Source organism: Raphanus sativus, chromosome 6 (genome assembly GCF_000801105.2).
Source record: "Raphanus sativus cultivar WK10039 chromosome 6, ASM80110v3, whole genome shotgun sequence".
Classification (NCBI taxonomy): domain Eukaryota; kingdom Viridiplantae; phylum Streptophyta; class Magnoliopsida; order Brassicales; family Brassicaceae; genus Raphanus; species Raphanus sativus.
This window is the reverse complement of record NC_079516.1, coordinates 21,522,337-21,541,390: the sequence shown is the minus strand read 5'-3', so window position 1 is coordinate 21,541,390 and position 19,054 is coordinate 21,522,337. Positions and strand designations below refer to the sequence as shown.

Here is a 19,054-nt window from a genome sequence, read left to right as displayed (position 1 = left end):
GAAATCATTAACTCTAAACCCTAAACCCAAACCAAAATCATTAATCCTAAACCCAAAATCCCTAAACCCAAACACATATCTTATATACTAAACCAAGTCTAACTGGATAACATTGTATCTAACCGGATAACTGTGTATTTATCCTAGTTGAAATATTCATTAACCGTCTAATTAGAGTAATATATTAGTGAGTTGTTAAATATCTAGCTAACATGTCTGTAAAACTAAACACTTGTTAAATGTTCAACAAGTAGTGGTTTGGTTAGTTAAAATGATTCCTTACCTATTATAGCCGTCTAACGGGTTCATATTACAGCTTTATATGAAATTAACCATATAACATATGGTTCTTGACCCTGCCAAAACCTACATTTCAAATTTGAGTCTTTATTGTTTGTATTTTGAGGTTTAGATTGTCTAATTTTTTGGATTGCTAAATTTTTTTTTAAGTTCTTATAGCCGTCTAACAATTCATATTATCGCTCTATTTGAAGTTAACCATCTAATCTACGGTCCTGATGATGTTGTAGTATGGGTTGAGAGTGAAGGGTAACATCGTAATTGACTCACCACATACCCAAACAGGCCTAATTCCATCCCTAGACTTTTTCCATGTTGCAAATTTCTGTATAATTTTAGTATATGTACCTAATTGACTCAATATTTTATATAAGTACAAACAAAACATTATATTATTTATTTTATATCTATAAGGAAATTATCACAATATTTGATAATATTTAGTAAAAGTTATACCTAAAACAACATTTAAATTCTATAAAACATATTTCATATACACTTAATAATATATTAAATGAAATATGAAAGTCAAATTTCTGTAATTTAATTAATGTATATAAGGCGAAATCAGCTACTTGTCTTATTTTATTAAAAAACTTTAAAATATAAAAATCTAAAGTAAGTTTTTTTAATAAATTAAAAATTATATAAATTAATAAAATATTATTGTTCCAATATTAATGATTTATGAAGTTTTTACTATATGTTGAAATGGACTCTTCGAATTATTATTCCAAAAATTTTTTTTTGTAGATTGCTTTTATCCAAAGCAACATTTTTGTGTAGAATGTACATTTTAAAGTCTGTATTGCGTCTGATTAAATGGATTTCATTCACAAATAATGGTTTTTAGGTAATCCGAATCATTTAAACACAGAGAAATTGATAACATGTTTATGTATGTACACATATAATGTAATATATGAAGAAATGTACATACATATATGTACTACACAGATCAAACTCTTATCATGGGTACTGTATACATGTTCTATGTAATCACAGAGCTGCGCCTATTTATAACGCAAACAACCTTAAATCTCTATTACATTTTTTTTTTCTTTCAAAAAGCTCATCAGACTCTTCTTTGATACAACAAGACTCCATCTGGTTCTCTTTTTTTTTTGTCCATTCCCGGCAAAATAAGCAAATCATTCAAGATACATTACGCTATCAGCTTCTGGAATGTTTTGCTTTCTGTCTGGTGAACTCCTGGAGCTGCCGGTCGTGTTCTTCCAGCATCTGATCCACTTTTCTTGGCTGAGCCAGCAATGGACCCGACATGTACATTTTGTTATCCCCAGCATCATACTGTATATGTCAAAAAAAACACACACACACATAAAGAGATGTAAAAGACGGTTTCTCGTCTCCAAAAGTAAAGGAACAAAAATATCTCTGGAGATTAACTTACCCAAGATGGGTCATTTGGGATTTTGATTTGCCTCTTACTATTATCCATAGTGTCAGCTCTGTTGAATGCTCTCAAATTCATCCTTTTCTGATCCATGACTGTTTGATCTGAGCCGAGTGTATCTACACGCGAACCGCTTTGTCCTGCCAAGTTAGCCCTGCTTGAAGGGGCTGCTGCATTGTCCTTCATGTATGTAAACCGACTGTGATTTCGGTTCTTCATCATCGGACCCGAGTGAGAGACTCTCCCACTCGTTGGATTGTTGCTGGTCATCATGTCCTTTGTAATCTGCATTTGTCTCGTCGAATGACCAGGAACACATGTTCTTAGATAAGGGTTCTGTATTGGGCCAACAAGTATTTTTTTTTGTTTGTTTAGTCAGTTATCTGATGGATCAGAGGCAAAACCAAACCATAGCAGATCAAACCAATACTCTGTTACCTCCATAGCCGCTGTGAGTGATGGATTAGCTTTTAGCGGTGGGATAAGTTTCCTTTCATGTGATTGTCTCGTCTGAGAGTCTTGTCTTTCGTTCTTCTCTTGCCTCTTGGCATCGTCGCGGAGTTTAGCATCAATCTCTTTGCTTGGAGGATATTTTGGTAGGGAAGATGGATCACAAGCAAACGGCTCTGTGTTAAAGTACTGCTCCACAACAACAACTATGTGTTATCAAAAATCACAAAAAAGTAAGAAAGCACATCAAACATAAAGTTAAAAAACCAGCACCTCACTCTCAAGAGCTTTAGCTGCAGAGCCTCTCCGGTCAGGATCTATAGATAGTAAAGCCTCCAAAAGCGAAAGTACGTTGGTAGGCAAGTCCTTAAACATCTCAGCTACACGTCGTCCGTAAGGAAGCGCGGGTCTAAACGCAGCTGAAGGTGGTAGCTTCAGTTTCCTCCAGTAATCTTCTGTTGGTGAACCACACAGCTTGAAGATTTTATGCAGTTGCTCCACCTACAAAAAGACTTCAGTTATATAAAATCACCTTTTCTTTACCTTTTAACGGAATAGGTTTCCCAGACCACCTCAAGTTTGAGTAATAGATCAGCCGTTTGATGTAAAAAAAAAAAAGAGAATAGGTGAAAGTACCTCGGTTTTGCCCGGCAAGATGGGTTTCCCGGAATATAACTCGCCTAAGATACAGCCAGCGCTCCACAAATCAACACCAACACCATAATGACAAGCTCCAAGAAGAAGCTCAGGTGGTCGATACCAAAGAGTGACAACACGGCTAGTCAAGGGAACATGGTTCCGCGGGTCGAAAAACGTCGCTAAACCGAAATCCGCAATCTTCAAGATCCCGTTACTGTCAATCAGCAGGTTCGATCCCTTTATATCGCGGTGCAGAACACCCCGACTGTGACAGTGATGAAGCCCGCTTAGAAGCTGTTTCATGTAACATTTCACCTAAAGTAGACACAGAACAAGTTGAGATTTATGAAAAGAAAATTGATGGTAGCGTTAAGCAAGTGATTTAGTAGAGTACCTGAGGCTGAGAGAACTTGATACCGGGTAAGGAAGCAAGACCAACGAGATCATGATCCATATACTCGAAAACCAAGTAAAGAGAAGAAGAAGCAGAGGCAGTGATCAAGCCTTGTAACTTAAGTACATTAGGATGATCAAGCCTTCTCATTACAATGATCTCTCTAGCCATAAACTTAACACTCTCCAAATCGCTGAGATCAAACCGGACTCTCTTGAGCGCAACGATCTTGTTATCCAAAAGATCACGAGCCCTGTATACACTGCTATACGTACCTTGTCCTATCTACAATCAATCAAACAAGTTAAGAAAACATTTTAATTATTGGAGAATGGAAGAAAGAGTATTGTCTTTACTTACTTTCTCAAGTTTCTCAAAGGAGCTAGCACGTCGTGGAGTCCAACCCACAAGTGCTTCACCAGCGACCGAGACTAGCCAAGCAGGCCATCCTGAAGCCACCTCTGGCTCCTCCTTAGCAACAACAAGAGTAGTAGTAGTACTAGCCTCTCTCTTAGGTTCTTCGTCCTCTTCCTCTTCATCCGTATCACCAATCTCTGCAATCTCGGGATGTTTCTCAGACAACCTACTCGGACTGAACTTGGATCTGTCTTGTTGTTGCTGGCTCGAATCATCGATCCTCGAAGAACGCGATTCTTTCCTTTGATGAAGATGATGGTTTCTCTTTGGAGACTTCTTCTTTGAGATTATGCAACCCATGAGCCCCCAATTCAACTCTTTTCTACTGAAGAAACCCTAATTCATCCATACCAAACACAACTTCATTTTCGCCGGCGACACACCAAGAACCTGATGTTGAACTCAATTCGAAAAATCAAAACCCCTAATTCGAATTCAGACTATGTGCGAGAGAGAGAGAGAGATGTGTACGCAAGATTTGATTACTTTTTTTTCTTTTCTTTGTTTCAGATTGGTATCAATTTGACCAAAGAAGACGCCGCATCGACACAGAGAAAGAGAGATGTGTATACATACATACAGTATATATTATTGATGTGTAATATATTTTATTTATTTATATGCGAACAGCTAACACCGTCTTCGTCAACGGAAGGTGAGACTTTCTCTCCCCACTTATTTTCTTGCCTAAATTGTAAATTACACTTTTCTTTCTTTTTTGGATACCATGATATGACTTTTCTTTAGTTTAATTAATTGCCTTCCAACTTTTTACCCATTTTCGTTCCTTTTTATTAAATTTTAATTATGTGAATTCATGTTTGTAAAAATCAGTTCTTAATAAGATATATATTTCTTATTTTACTTGATTTTTTTACGATAAAATACTATTTTTTCAAATAAAAAGAAATTTACTTAACTAGATCGGAATAACACCAACCAATAAAAATGAAAGTCTCTCGCCACTTTAAAAATAGATTCTGCTTTACTTACTTTTAGAATACATTCTTATAAATTTAGATCAACTTTTTCTATCACAATGAATTGGAAGGCTTGTTATTAAATATGGATTATATTCTTCAAACAAGATCTATCAAGTAAATTAAACTATGACTAATTGGTTAAAGAGCGATCAAAAGTTACACCAATTTAAATGAAGATACGATGTTGGATATGAACCTAGCACAAAGCTCATTACTATGCTAGGCCCAAAATCAGGCCCGCCCCATTAACCAATTGATGACTCCACAAGCAGACAAACATGTACTTTCACTATAAAAGGAGATGTCAGAGCCACAAAAAGATAGACTGAAAAACGTCAGAGACCACCAGAAGTTTGAGACAGCTACCTCTCTTCACCTGAGCGAGCTCATCTTCGACGACCATCGGAAAATGCCACCACTAAAATTCCGAGACGACCTCTTCTCACCAGAACGAGCTCGTCTCCGGCGACTAGAAACATTTGTAAAGAGAATTCATTTAGACGATCTCTTTAAGTTCTTGTAATTTCCAAGCTTGTTATTCTTGACTATTAATATGAAAATCTCCACCTCCTTTACTTCTTTTACTATACCACCTCGTTGACAGGATATGGAAATAACAATTGACGCCCACCGTTGGGATACCTCGAAGCGATAACTCCACTGCTGACGCTCTTGCCACTCTAGCATCGACTTCGGATCCGTCACTAAAGAGAATGATCCCAGTAGAAAGCATCGACCAACCAAGTATCAAGCTAGCTATGGGAGTCAACATCATCTACGATCTCGGTGAGGACATGGAAGACATCAACGAACCAGCACCTGAAGAAGAGGTCGCAGATCCGGTAGACTGGCGTGACGAAATTAAACTCTACATCACCGAAGGAAAAGCGCCAACCAACCGTTGGGCCGCCCGATGACTGAAAGCCCGATGCGCACACTACGTCTTGCACGACAACAACCTTTTCAGGTGGAGCACGACTAAAGCACTCTTGCGATGCATACACAGCCAAGAAGTCAAATGGTCCTAGAAGAAACACACGAAGGAGCAGGCGGCAATCATTCAGGAGGACGAGCCTTAGCCATAAAAATCAAGCGACATGGGCATTTTTGGCCGACAATGGTGGCAGATTGCGAAAATTTCGTCACGAGATGCGAAAAATGCCAACGACATGCCCCGATGATTCACTTACCAACAGAGCTGCTCACAACTACCACACTGCCATATCCTTTCATGAGATGGGCGATGGACATCGTCGGACCAATGCCACCATCCAAACAGAAGCGTTACCTCCTTACAGGCCCGACTCAAGGTTTTACTGGACCATGAACAAAATTTTCTTTTTAAATGAGAAAATAGATAATTTGTGAAAAAGGGACCCTGATTTTTTTTGCAAAAACCTTAGATTCTTAACTAATTTTTTTTTTAATCTAGACCTTGTGCAAATGCACCTTGGGAACACCCCATAAGCCAGGCCTGCCTCCTTATCATGACTGATTATTTCACCAGAAGCGCCACCATACCGAGAACCATAGTAATCCGAAAACTGTAAATCAACCTTTCCCATTCTTTTCAGACGAGGATCTACAAGCAAAACAAAAGAAGAGAATAATTAAAACAACCAGAAGAAAGAAAAAGGAAAACCAAGATAACAAAAAAAAGAGAAGAAAAGAGAGAAGAAGAAAAGGAAGAGAAGAGCAACCTGAATCAATACGTGCAAAATTACGAGCAATATGCTGCCGATCCACCAACTTCCACTTACGATTTCCAACACTCAAAATCTTCTCCAAATCCTCTTTAAAATTCGAATCCACTAACCTCCACCCTTAAATCCCAGCAACGTGACGAACTGCAAAAAAAAATATATATATACACATTTAGATACATACACCTATACAATAAGGGAAAACACCTTTTATTTCAGAAATATTTAAATTCACCAGAGCTAACTACCTGGCAAACTAAGTGGGGGGAGGGGGGGGGGACAATTGTTGGATATGGACCTAGCACAAAGCCCATTACTATACTAGGCCCAAAATCAAGTCCGGCCCATTAACCAATTGATGACTCCACAAGCCGACAAACCTATACTTTCACTATAAAAGGAGATGTCAGAGCCACAGAAAGGACATACTGAAAAACGTTAGAGACCACCAAAAATCTGAGACGGCTACTTTTCTCCACCTGAACGAGCTAGTTTCCGACGACCCCAGGAAAACGCCACCACTAAAAGTCTGAGACGACCTCTTCTCACCAGAACAAGCTCGTCTCCAGCGACTAGAAACATTTGTAAAGAGAATTCGTTTAGACGATCTCGCTTAGACGATCTCTTTAAGTTCTTGTAATTTCCGACCTTGTTATTCTTGCTATTAATACGAAAATCTCCACTTCTTATACTTCTTTTACTATACCACCTCGTTGACCGGATATGAAAACAACATACGACATTCACAAAAAGATGCTTCTCGGCACAAAAATAGAATTTTTCATATTTACTTTGTTTTTTGCAGAGTTGATCATATTTTCATTAAAAAAAATCAATATTTTCTCTTTTTTAGTCAGTCTAAATGTTTTTTAAATAATTTACATAACTATCAAATTCGTGCATAGATCATTCAACATGTTCCGAATTTATATTACACAAAGTACAATGTTTACTTCAGGCCCGGTCCGTATGGGAGATAAAAGAAGATGTGGAGTAGAGCACAAAAAAATTATCTCAAAATTCTAAGTTTGTTAAAGATGATGATTATTCATCATGGAAATAGATGTCTCACTCTCATCAAATGTGTGTGATTATCACTATACACATGTCTCCACCGCATGTTTCTTTGATAAATATCTGAGACCATAACCGACTTTGATGAGTTATAAATACCCCTTTCCTCTTTCTTTATGTATAATGGTGACACAAGAAAGAACAGAAATAAATCATCTTTTGACTCTCTCTCTCTCTCTCTCTCACGTAATACATATATATAATATAAAAATAAGTTCTTCACTTATAATTTTATAACACGTTATCAGCACGACGAGCTTTCTTATACCGACCGTTCTTAGACCAAGCAAGCGAGGTAATGTTTAAATTTATGTCTTAAATATATTTAATTTATTTAAATTTTTATTTATTATTCCGGAGTGAGAGGCTAGGCCTTCTCCGTTTATTTTCCGGGATGATAGGCGTTGCCTTCCCCGGCTGATCGTTAAGATAGGCTAGGCCTTCACGATCAGAGAAACACGTGGTAGGTTTTACCTCCGTGAATAAAAGGTTAAAAATGGAAGGCTAAGCCTCCTCGGACCTTGATTAAAAGAAAAGGTTAATATGGCCGACTATGTCGCCTCGAACCTTTGAAAATGATCAAATATGGAAGTCTAAGACTCCTGGATCATATGGTGGGCTGGACCCCCAATTTTATTTATGTTATTTAAATTTCTGCAATTTAATTTTACGTAATTTAATTTTTGCATTTATTTTATGCTTTTAATTTCTGCATTTAAATTATGCTTTTAATTCTCGTCTATATTATATTATTATTCTATGATACAGTAATCATGTCGAATTTGACAAAGCTCGAAATTAATGCCCTGGATATTACGGGAAATAATTATATGACCTGGGCAGTAGGTGCAAGAATGCACCTAAGAGGTAGCGGGCTTTTGGAAACCATCGATAATACTAAAACGGTGTCGGATGAGAAAAAGGCTAAAGCCATGATATTTTTACGACACCACATACATGATGGTTTAAAAGATGAATATATTACGAAAGAGGATCCTGGGGACCTCTGGCAATCTCTTAAAGAGAGGTTTGATCACCAGAAGTATGTGATCTTACCAAAAGCCAAACACGAGTGGATCCATCTCCGGTTCCAGGACTACAAAAGTGTAAGTGAGTTTAATTCCGCTATGTTCGGAATTACTTCAAGGATGATGTTATGTGGAGAGAAAATAAGTGATTATGATATGATCGAGAAAACTCTCTCCACATTCCATCCTGAAAATGTAGTCCTGCAGCAACAGTACCGGGTGAATGGATTTAAGCGTTATTCGGAGTTGATGCAAATCCTCCTTGTAGCCGAACAAAATAATCAACTCGTGTTATTAAACCATCAGGCTCGTCCCACTGGATCTGCTCCATTCCCCGAAGTGAATGTTGCATCATCCAGTTATGATAATTGGAGAGGACGAGGACGTGGACGTGGTCGAGGTCGAAATCATGGTCGTGGGAGAGGACGAGGAAGAAGATTCCGTCCGTATGATGAAAGAACTCAAATGGACTCTCAAGAGAATGAAAGGGGCCGGGATGATAAAAGGCAAACAGAAAAGGTTTGCTACAGATGTGGCATGAAAGGTCATTGGGTACGTACCTGTCGTACGCCAAGACACTTAGCCGATCTGTATAAAGAATCCCAGAAGGGAAAAGAGAAAAATGGAGGTGAAACGAATTTCATCTCTGATGAACCCGGGCCATCCTTTCATGATTTAAATGATGATACTCATCTCGACGTATCAGATTTTCTTGTTGAGCCAGAAAACATCGATGTGTGATATAAGATCGATGTGATATAAGTCTACTGTATTATAGTATCGTTATCTTTTGTTTGTAAAATAGATGTTATGTTTCATGTTTCATGTTTCATATTTTATGTTTAATAATATATGTTTTATAAATATTTTAAATTCAGAAAGAATGCCAGACTTTGAGACTTTGGATGGAGATATGTGCTTGGCGGATAGTGCGTCAACGCACACGATAATTAAAGATAGAAAATATTTCTCCAGTCTCAAAATGAAAGATTACGCTGGAAGCGTAAGTACAATATCTTGTAATGCAAAGATTATTATGGGCTCTGGTAGAGCAAAATTTTCAATGCCAGGGGGAACAATATTTGAGATAAGTGATGCATTGTATTCCCCCGAGTCTCATAGAAACTTATTAAGTTTTAAGGATATCCGAAAGAATGGATATCATATTGAGACTATGAGTAAAGATGGCATTGAGTTTCTTTGCATTAAGTCCGAGAGGAAACATATATTGGAAGAGTTAAGAATGTTATCCTCTGGACTATATTGTACAAAAATAAACATGACTGAGTCCTATGCCGTGGTAAACATGAAGTTTACTGATACATTTAAAATCTGGCATGAGAGGCTAGGACATCCTGGTTCAGTCATGATGAGAAAGATAGTGCAAAACTCGAATGGCCATCCGTTGAAACACGGAAAAGTTTTGCAAACGGGCGAGTTTACATGTAAAGCATGTTCTCAAGGAAAGTTTATAACTCGGCCATCACCAGCAAAAGTAGGCAATGAATCACCAATATTTTTAGAAAGAATACATGGTGATATATGTGGGCCGATTCACCCACCTTGCGGGCCATTTAAGTATTTCATGGTATTGATTGACGCATCTACTAGATGGTCAAATGTGTGTCTTTTGACAACACGAAATACGGCTTTCGCAAAGTTCATTGCCCAGATAATAAAGCTGAGAACGCAGTTCTCAGAGTATGCCATTAAGAAAGTAAGGCTTGATAATGCTGGTGAGTTTACATCGCAAGCCTTTGATGATTATTGTATGTCAATGGGGATTGATGTAGAGCATCCAGTTCCCCATGTGCATACACAAAATGGCATGGCTGAGTCGTTGATAAAACGGTTGCAGTTGATTGCAAGACCGTTAGTCTTGAGAACAAAGCTCCCAATTTCTATATGGGGTCATGCTATTTTGCATGCAGCTGCACTAATTCGGTTGAGACCGAGTGCATATCATAAGTACTCCCCATCACAATTGGCATCTGGGCAAGAGCCAGATGTATCCCATCTCCGTGTTTTTGGGTGTGCGGTCTATGTTCCGATAGCTCCGCCACAAAGAACAAAAATGGGCCCACAAAGGAGATTGGGAATATATGTGGGTTATACGTCACCAAGTATAATAAGATATCTGGAACCAGTAACTGGTGATATGTTTACGGCAAGATTCGCCGATTGCCATTTTAATGAGGATGAATTTCCAGCATTAGGGGGAGGAATTAGAGAAATTCCTAAAGAGATTACTTGGTGTACACAGTCGTTGTTACACCTTGATCCCCCTACGAATCAAAGAGAGCTGGAAGTTCAGAAAATTGTGCATTTGCATAAATTGGCAAACCAGTTACCAGATGCGTTCACAGATACGAGAAGGGTGACGAAATCATATATACCCGCTGAAAATGTTCCATCAAGAGTTGTTGTTTCTGGAGAACAAACTGATGGAAACAAAATAAGTGAACCTGGGGTTCAGTTAAAGAGGGGGAGACCAGCGGGTTCAAAAGATAAAAATCCCCGAAAGAAAAAGAAATTGGTTGAACAAAGTGAAAAGGTTCCAGAAGAACCTGATATTGAAAAATGTCTGAAAGAAGGCATAGATGAAAAGGTTCAAGAAGAACCAAATAAAGATAAGGATCCAGATGACGAGGAGAGAACAGAAAAGTATGAGATTTCCATCAACTACGCCCTTGATCAAAAGTTATTGATCAGAAATAAAATAAAAGATGTTGATGGAATGTTCTCCTTTTCTGTGTCCAAAGAAATAGATCACGAAAGTGATGACCCCGATCCAAGGTCCATTTTAGAATGTCAGAAAAGACATGATTGGGAGGAGTGGAAGAAGGCCATTCAAATTGAATTACTCTCCCTGAATAAAAGGAATGTCTTTGGACCTATCGTCACAACGCCTGAGAATATAAGTCCTGTTGGGTATAAGTGGGTATTCGTGAGAAAAAGAAATGAAAAGAATGAAGTAACACGATATAAAGCCCGATTAGTAGCCCAAGGTTTTTCTCAGAGACCGGGAGTTGATTTTGAGGAAACGTATTCCCCGGTAATGGATGCAATTACGTTTAGACTTTTGATGAGCCTTACGGCGTCAAAAAATCTTGAAATGCATCTCATGGACGTTGTGACAGCTTATTTGTATGGATCGTTAGATAATGATATATATATGAGACTCCCTGAAGGATTGAAAATGCCAGGGGCATTGAAAGAAAAATCCAGGGAGGTTTGTTCGGTCAAGTTACAGAGATCACTATACGGATTAAAGCAATCCGGACGCATGTGGTACAATCGCTTAAGTGACTATCTCTTGAGTAAAGGATATGTGAACAATGCGATATGTCCCTGCGTTTTTGTTAAGAAATCGTCATCTGGCTTTGTGATCATCGCTGTATATGTAGATGACCTGAACATGATTGGAACTCAAAAGGAGGTTGATGATGCTCGAACTCATATGAAAGAGGAGTTCGAAATGAAAGATCTCGGCAAGACAAAGTTTTGTCTTGGGCTCCAGATAGAGCACCTCCGAGAAGGAATATTTGTGCATCAATCAAACTATACGAAAAGGTTATTGAAACGCTTTCGTATGGATCAAGCGACTCCTTTGAGTACTCCAATGGTTGGTAGATCTCTCAATGTTGAGAGTGATCCTTTTAGACCCTGCGAAGATAGCGAGAAGATATTAGGTCCTGAAGTACCTTATATGAGTGCTATCGGTGGGCTATTATATCTGGCAAACTGTACCAGGCCTGATATTGCTTTTGCAACTAATCTCTTAGCAAGATATAGCTCTGCTCCTACTCACAGGCATTGGAACGGAATAAAACATTTATTCCGTTATTTACAAGGTACAGTTGATTTAGGGTTAATGTATATTAGAAAACCCGAGTTTGGTATGGTTGGTTTTGCAGATGCAGGATATTTATCAGATCCTCATAAGGCTCGATCGCAAACCGGTTATGTTTTCACAATTGGTGGAACCGCGATCTCTTGGCGGTCCCAAAAACAAACTCTGGTTGCAACATCTTCGAATCATGCAGAGACTATTGCGCTTCACGAAGCATGTCGAGAATGTGTGTGGCTGAGATCAATGAGTCACCACATACAAGATTCAAGCGGAATAATTAACAAGAAAGAGCCGACGAAAGTTTTTGAAGACAACTCAGCTTGCGTCGCTCAACTCAAAGAAGGCTATATTAAGAGCGACAGAACGAAGCACATCCCTCCAAGATTTTTCTCGTACATTCGGGAGCTCGAGAAAAATAAAGAAGTGGACATCGAATATTTACGGTCATGCGACAATCCGGCTGACTTGTTCACCAAGTCTCTTCCGACTTCAACATTCCGGAAACACGTCGACGGTATCGGGATGCAGCGTTTGCGTGACTTATGAAGAAAAAGCTATGTCCATTACTTTCAGGGAGAGATTACGTCAGTAGTGTACTCTTTTTCCCTTGTCATGGTTTTTATCCCATTGGGTTTTTCCATGATTAGGTTTTTAACGAGGCACTACGTAATACAAGATGAATAATCAAGGGGGAGTGTTAAAGATGATGATTATTCATCATGGAAACAGATGTCTCACTCTCATCAAATGTGTGTGATTATCACTATACACATGTCTCCACCGCATGTTTCTTTGATAAATATCTGAGACCATAACCGACTTTGATGAGTTATAAATACCCCTTTCCTCTTTCTTTATGTATAATGGTGACACAAGAAAGAACAGAAATAAATCATCTTTTGACTCTCTCTCTCTCTCACGTAATACATATATATAATATAAAAATAAGTTCTTCACTTATAATTTTATAACAAAGTTAAATTTTTTCCAATAATTTTCTTTTAAAAAATTCATCCACCTAGTTAGTGTAAATATTTTGGTTTTGATTAGGGCATCCACCAGTCTTGGGCCGGCGCTGTTTACATTGAGTCCATGACGTCACTTGTGTAAGAAAAATTGTTTATTTTTATGCCAATGCCATATTCTATTTTAAAAATACGGAAAATAATTTTGGAAAACCGAGAGAGGATGGATTCAAATTGAAAAACGGTTGAACTGAAGCTTCGGCTTTTAGATCACTCCGATGGAGAAGCTGCGGAAAGCGGTGAAGGAGATCGCCTACACGAGAGACCATACTAATTCCCCTGCACTTCACCGCTCACTCGTTCCCTTTCTCACACTCGCTTCTTCTCTCTACGGACTCGCCCTCCATATCCGCCGCTCTCTTTACCGCTCCTCCTTCTTCCATCAACACCGGTTAGTTTCCGACCAATCAAAAACGAGTGTTTTCACATCTCTTCTCTTCTGAAATAAATAAAATTTGGTGCTTTTTTTTTTTGGTGAAAAAGATTACCGGTTCCGGTGATCAGCGTTGGGAATCTGAGCTGGGGAGGTAACGGGAAGACGCCAATGGTTGAGTACATCACTCAACTCCTCCTCGATTCTGGAATCTCACCGCTTATTCTCACTCGTGGTTATGCTGGTGGAGATGAAGCCAAAATGCTTGAAAGACATCTCCGAGGTGGACCCACCAAGATCGGTGTTGGAGCAAACAGGGCAGCTACTGCTGCCACGTGTTTCCAAAAGTACGGCTACGCAAACCCATCTAGTATAAGGACATTCTTTGATGGAACAGCAAAAGTCAGAACCGTTTCACAAGAAATTGGGTCCGTAGTTCTAGATGATGGGATGCAGGTGTGTGTTCTAGCTTTTTTTATTATATAAATATAAGATCTTCGCATCTCCAATCCATTGCTATTTTTGCTTGTATAATAGAAATTAGAGGTAAAATTGTTAGATATTATTTTTTATTAAATATTTAGAGATTGTTATTTTAGAAAAATACATTGGAATATATCCGGCCTCCGCTTCTATTATAGAGTTGGTAAAATAGCAAATTACATTAGAAACGGTCTTAACACTATTGTTTCGGTAGCAGCATTGGAGTTTGTGTCGTGACCTCGAGATGGTGATGATTAATGGGCTGAATCCGTGGGGAAACGGTTACTTAGTTCCGCTTGGACCATTACGGGAGCCTCTTCCAGCGCTTGAGCGGGCAGATATAGCTGTAGTACACCACGTGGACATGGTAACGTTTCCTTTAATTGTTTACTTTCTTTATAATGATGAGCATTGAAGCTAGTGGCTTTTGCTGGATCATGCAGATAACTGAACAAAGCCTCGGAGATATCGAGAAGACAATACATGGATTCAAAAACTCGATCCCTGTTTTCTACTCCAAGATGGTGCCTAAACACTTGTTCCACTTTAAAAATGATAGGTCACATGTAGCTTTAGAAGCATTGCACGATGCAACTGTGCTTTGTGTTTCTGCAATAGGATCAGCTGACGCATTTGTTAAGAGCATTGGGATGGTGAGTTGTTTTGTTACTATTATGTAACAAAGATTCAGTTTTTTTTTTGTATATGCTTAACTAATGGGCTTGGCAGATTGGAGCACGTTATGTTGATAGACTTGATTTCAGTGATCATTATTTATTTGGAGCACAGGTACAATGCTTTTAAGGCTGCCATAGAGTGGATAATACCATTTACTCAACCAAATTGGCAGTAAACAAGATCATATTGATAACTGCAGGATGTTGAAACTATGAGGAGGAGAGCAAAGGGTCTAGAGAACAGATCTGATTCCAAGCCTATTATTGTGGTGACCGAAAAGGTGAAGACAAGTTTCTGTTCCTTGTTGTTGCTTGGTTGGCGTTTTTAAGTTTCAAGTCCACACAGACATGCATCTAATTTCATTTTGCATTTTCTTTTGTGTGTGGGGGAAGCTAGGATTATAACAGGGACCCGGAGGTTCTCAAAAGTCTGGACCCATACACAGTCTTGGTTCTGTGTTCTAGGTTGCAAATAACTCCTTGTAGAGACACTAATGTGGATGGCTTTAAATCTACACTTAGTAGAATTTTGGCGGCTAAGTTTCCTGTTTCTAATTAGGTTCAGTGTTATCTTACTGCATTCCTTTGATTTTTCTTTGTTGTTTTTTCTTGAATACCAAGAAGTTTAGTTTTTCGACCGGAAACCACTATCATGTAATATTAGTTTTGTTCTAATGGTCACTCAAAGTGTACTACTAGTTTCTTCCCAACCATTACTGCATTACTTTGCTATGTGACTTATGTCACTATTCTTTCTAAACCAGAATTTATGTTACTATTCGTTGTTAGCCTTCCGTGAATTGTATTTTCCAGGATTACCGGTATAAATCTGAAGAGACTGCAAGTGACATTAGTTTGTTGTGCCTTTTATGTTTCTTTTAATATTTGATATTGCAAATAATTAAATTGTCAAATGCTCTGTTCCTAAGATAAAGGATAAAAGTATCGCATGTTGTCCTTTTAGGTTAAGTAATTGTTTAGTTGCTTCCTAATTGTAGGAACGTGTAGTTCCATATCTTTTATAAATAGAAAAGAAAACAAAAAAATGGCAGATTGAATTTGCCAAAAGAAACTTGTGTTTTTGTATTTGTCTTTACACAAATCTTTAAGGGTGCAACTAGAATGCATTATTTTCGAATAAAAACTTTTTAAATGCATAATTTCTTTTCATTCCACAAAATGCATCTTCATCATTTAGATGCACATTGATTGAGTTATCTTTTTAGATTTTTTAAAAGATATGCATTTAAAAAAATCTAAGTTGTCCAAATGAGATTATATTTATACTGTCTAGAGACTAGCTACATTGATTGAGTTTGGATCTGCAATTCTTTTTCTTTGGTCAAATACATTGATATTTGGTGGATCACTTGATAATTTCTTGTCAAATATTATGATGCTTTATTTTCTTAAACTACACTAAAATTTCTTACTCTCTTTGGACATTATTCTTTTCGGGTATTGTTTTTAATTATGGTAGATAGATTTTGGACATTATATATATCAATCTAAGCACACTAATAAAAATAACAGCACATTGTGATTACCGTATGTAATAAATGATGAAGATACTTTTTCAATAAGCTAAGAACTAAAGCCTTCAATTTTATTGTTTCAACTCTTTCTACCTAACCAGTTCTCTAAATCAAAGGTAAGGAGGCTGTTCTAGAATGATTAACAAAATATCAATATTTTAGAAATGATATATATCCACAATAAAAAAGTAGGAATGAACAGTATCTTAACAAAGATTAATAAGATTTCATGTTAGTTTTTATTAATCAAATCTTCTAAGAATCATTTTAGAATATAATTCTAAGAGAAAAAAAATAGAAGCAAATCTTCTAAGCAACTATTTAATGCATTTACTTTGACTTACTTAATTTGTATCACTTGATTTAATATGATTATGGAAGATCTTTAGCTTTTCTTTCAATTCTTTGTAAATCAATTATCTTAATTTTGTTAATTTTTGAACATATGTAAATGATTGAAATGACAAGATTATTGTAATTCTCATTTTCTTTAACTTTTTATTTTTATTTTTATATTAAAATGAATGTTTTTCAGTATTTCATGATTAAAAAAAAACATTGTCTAAATTCAAATATATATTCGTAATATCTGCAAACACAGAGCATACCACAAGGAAAATAAAATATAAAATAATTTCAACGAATAAATATGGTTTTTTACAATATTTGAGTATTAATTTTTATTATATTTATTAAAAATAAAAATTATTGTTATTATTTAAAATAATAGTAATTGTGGAAGAAAAAAATATAATTCTTGTTTTACAAAGTAATAGTATAAAATATGTATTTCTAACAAATTATCTTAACTCATATAGTTATAGAACTCTAAATAACAACTTTCACATTTTTTCAAAAATTAACATCTTTATACTGAAAATTTTGATTTAACAATAATTTTATTTCCTAATGAAATTCAAGATAATGCCCACGGTAATTTTATGTTATTTTAATAAATATATTTTTACATCATTTTATTTTTGATGAATATTTGCTATTCTTTTTTATTATGTCATATGCTAAGATTATTTCATGGACAACTGGCGTAAAATATTATTTGAACTAGTCATTTTTCTTCAATTTCCTTACTACTTGAAGTCATAACTGAGCCGTGGTGGATGTCCAATGCCAGGACTGTTCCCTGGTACTGTAGGACGAAAAGCTTCAATATCTTTCAATAGTTTTGCTTGAACCTTTATACCTTCCTTATGACCATCAACACTATGTGCAACTGGTACCATGGACATATTATTCAAAGAAGTCACTTTGAAATAATTTTGATTGTCTGTGGGTCTTGATTCAGTAGTGGATGGTACTTGGACAAGCACTATTGTGATGGCCATAATGGTCATCATGGAGATAGTGAAGAGTTTCATAGTCTTTCCACTCTGAATTAAATACAAGACTAAAGGTTTTGATATGAGCAGTCTTGGTGATATTTGGAGTTTAGTTGTCCAAATGAGACTATATTTATACTGTCTAGAGACTAGCCACATTGATTGAGTTTGGATCTGCAATTTTTTTTCTTTGGTCAAATACATTGATATTTGGTGGACCACATTAATAATTTCTTGTCAAAGATCATGATGTTTTATTTTTTCAACTACACTAAAATTTCTTACTCTCTTTGGACATTATTCTTTTTGGGCATTGTTTTTTATTATGGTAGATAAATTTTGGACATTCTATCTATCAATCTAAGCACACTAATAAAAATAACAACAAATTGTGATTACCGTATGTAATAAATGATGAAGATACTTTTTCAATAAGCTAAGAACTAAAGTCTTCAATTTTATTGTTTCAACTCCTTCCACCTAACCGGTTCTCTAAATCAAAGGTAATGAGACTGTTCTAGAATGATTAACAAAATATCAATATTTTAGAAATGATATATATCCACAATAAAAAGAGTAGGAATGAACAGTATCTTAACAAAGATTAACAAGATTTCATGTTAGTTTTTATTAATCAAATCTTCTAAAAATTATTTTAGAATATAATTCTAAGAGAAAAAAATAAAAGCAAATCTTCTAAGCAACTATTTAATGAATTTACTTTGACTTACTTAATTTGTATCAGTTGATTTAATATGATTATGGAAGATCTTTAGCTTTTTTTTCAATTCTTTGTAAATCAATTATCTTAATTTTGTTAATTCTTGAACATATGTAAATGATTGAAATGACAAGATTATTGTAATTTTCATTTTCTTTAACTTTTTTTTAAATGAATGGTTTTCAATATAATACATCATATACACAAAGAAAATTTCATGATTAAATTTTTATGAGTCACATTCGTTGTAAATCGAACACGAATTGACATGTCTGACAACACTATTATTCACATGTATCATAAGCTAGTCAGCAAGGGATTGGCCTATCTTCATTAGCTTTGTCAAAACAAATTTAGCAAGCTGGGAAATGACTTAAATACCTGACATAAGCACAATAAGAATCATATGCATACCCAAATGAAGAATAAAAGAAGACAAGATTATGAACAACGGAAAAATCATTTCCAAGATCAGAGGAGTGAGAATGACTGTCCTCTGAGTTGGTTCACCAAGAGTAGCCCAAGTTTGTTCATGTATGTAATTCTATCCCGAAAAATATAAAACTTCTTCGTATAGAGAACAAAAAAACATTGTCTAAGTTCAAATATATGTTCGTAATATTTGCAAACACAGAGCAGACTACA

General features: G+C 36.3%; 3 protein-coding genes and 1 long non-coding RNA gene across 5 annotated transcripts; 2 read left to right on the top strand and 2 right to left on the bottom strand.

Annotated features, from left to right (window-relative positions):
* Nucleotides 1–1,163: 1,163 nt before the first annotated feature.
* Nucleotides 1,164–4,260, bottom strand: LOC108813056 (probable serine/threonine-protein kinase At1g54610). The gene is made up of 7 exons (XM_018585490.2): nucleotides 3,561–4,260; nucleotides 3,201–3,485; nucleotides 2,804–3,121; nucleotides 2,441–2,668; nucleotides 2,156–2,356; nucleotides 1,715–2,053; nucleotides 1,164–1,611 (listed from the first exon to the last, which is right to left on the bottom strand). Exons 1-7 carry the CDS (start codon nucleotides 3,915–3,917, stop codon nucleotides 1,474–1,476), a joined length of 1,866 nt encoding a protein of 621 aa, XP_018440992.1. The 5' UTR covers nucleotides 3,918–4,260; the 3' UTR covers nucleotides 1,164–1,473.
* Nucleotides 4,261–4,774: 514 nt separating this feature from the next.
* Nucleotides 4,775–6,455, bottom strand: LOC108809939 (uncharacterized). Its single transcript, XR_008935889.1, has 3 exons — nucleotides 6,301–6,455; nucleotides 6,035–6,182; nucleotides 4,775–5,916 (listed from the first exon to the last, which is right to left on the bottom strand). It is a non-coding gene; the product is annotated as an uncharacterized LOC108809939 (long non-coding RNA).
* A 1,695-nt stretch (nucleotides 6,456–8,150) lies between these two features.
* LOC130495648 (uncharacterized) lies at nucleotides 8,151–9,146 on the top strand. Its single transcript, XM_056987073.1, has one exon. It carries the CDS (start codon nucleotides 8,151–8,153, stop codon nucleotides 9,144–9,146), a length of 996 nt encoding a protein of 331 aa, XP_056843053.1.
* A 4,187-nt stretch (nucleotides 9,147–13,333) lies between these two features.
* Nucleotides 13,334–15,607, top strand: LOC108809293 (probable tetraacyldisaccharide 4'-kinase, mitochondrial). Of its 2 annotated transcripts, none has more exons than XM_018581439.2 (7): nucleotides 13,334–13,674; nucleotides 13,767–14,112; nucleotides 14,357–14,506; nucleotides 14,583–14,792; nucleotides 14,869–14,928; nucleotides 15,017–15,097; nucleotides 15,210–15,356. In XM_018581439.2, exons 1-7 carry the CDS (start codon nucleotides 13,502–13,504, stop codon nucleotides 15,219–15,221), a joined length of 1,032 nt encoding a protein of 343 aa, XP_018436941.1. In that variant the 5' UTR covers nucleotides 13,334–13,501; the 3' UTR covers nucleotides 15,222–15,356. The 2 variants fall into 2 exon arrangements, with proteins under 2 accessions (XP_018436941.1, XP_056844390.1); XM_056988410.1 differs by having other exon boundaries at nucleotides 13,335–13,674; nucleotides 15,214–15,607.
* The last annotated feature ends 3,447 nt before the right edge of the window (nucleotides 15,608–19,054 follow it).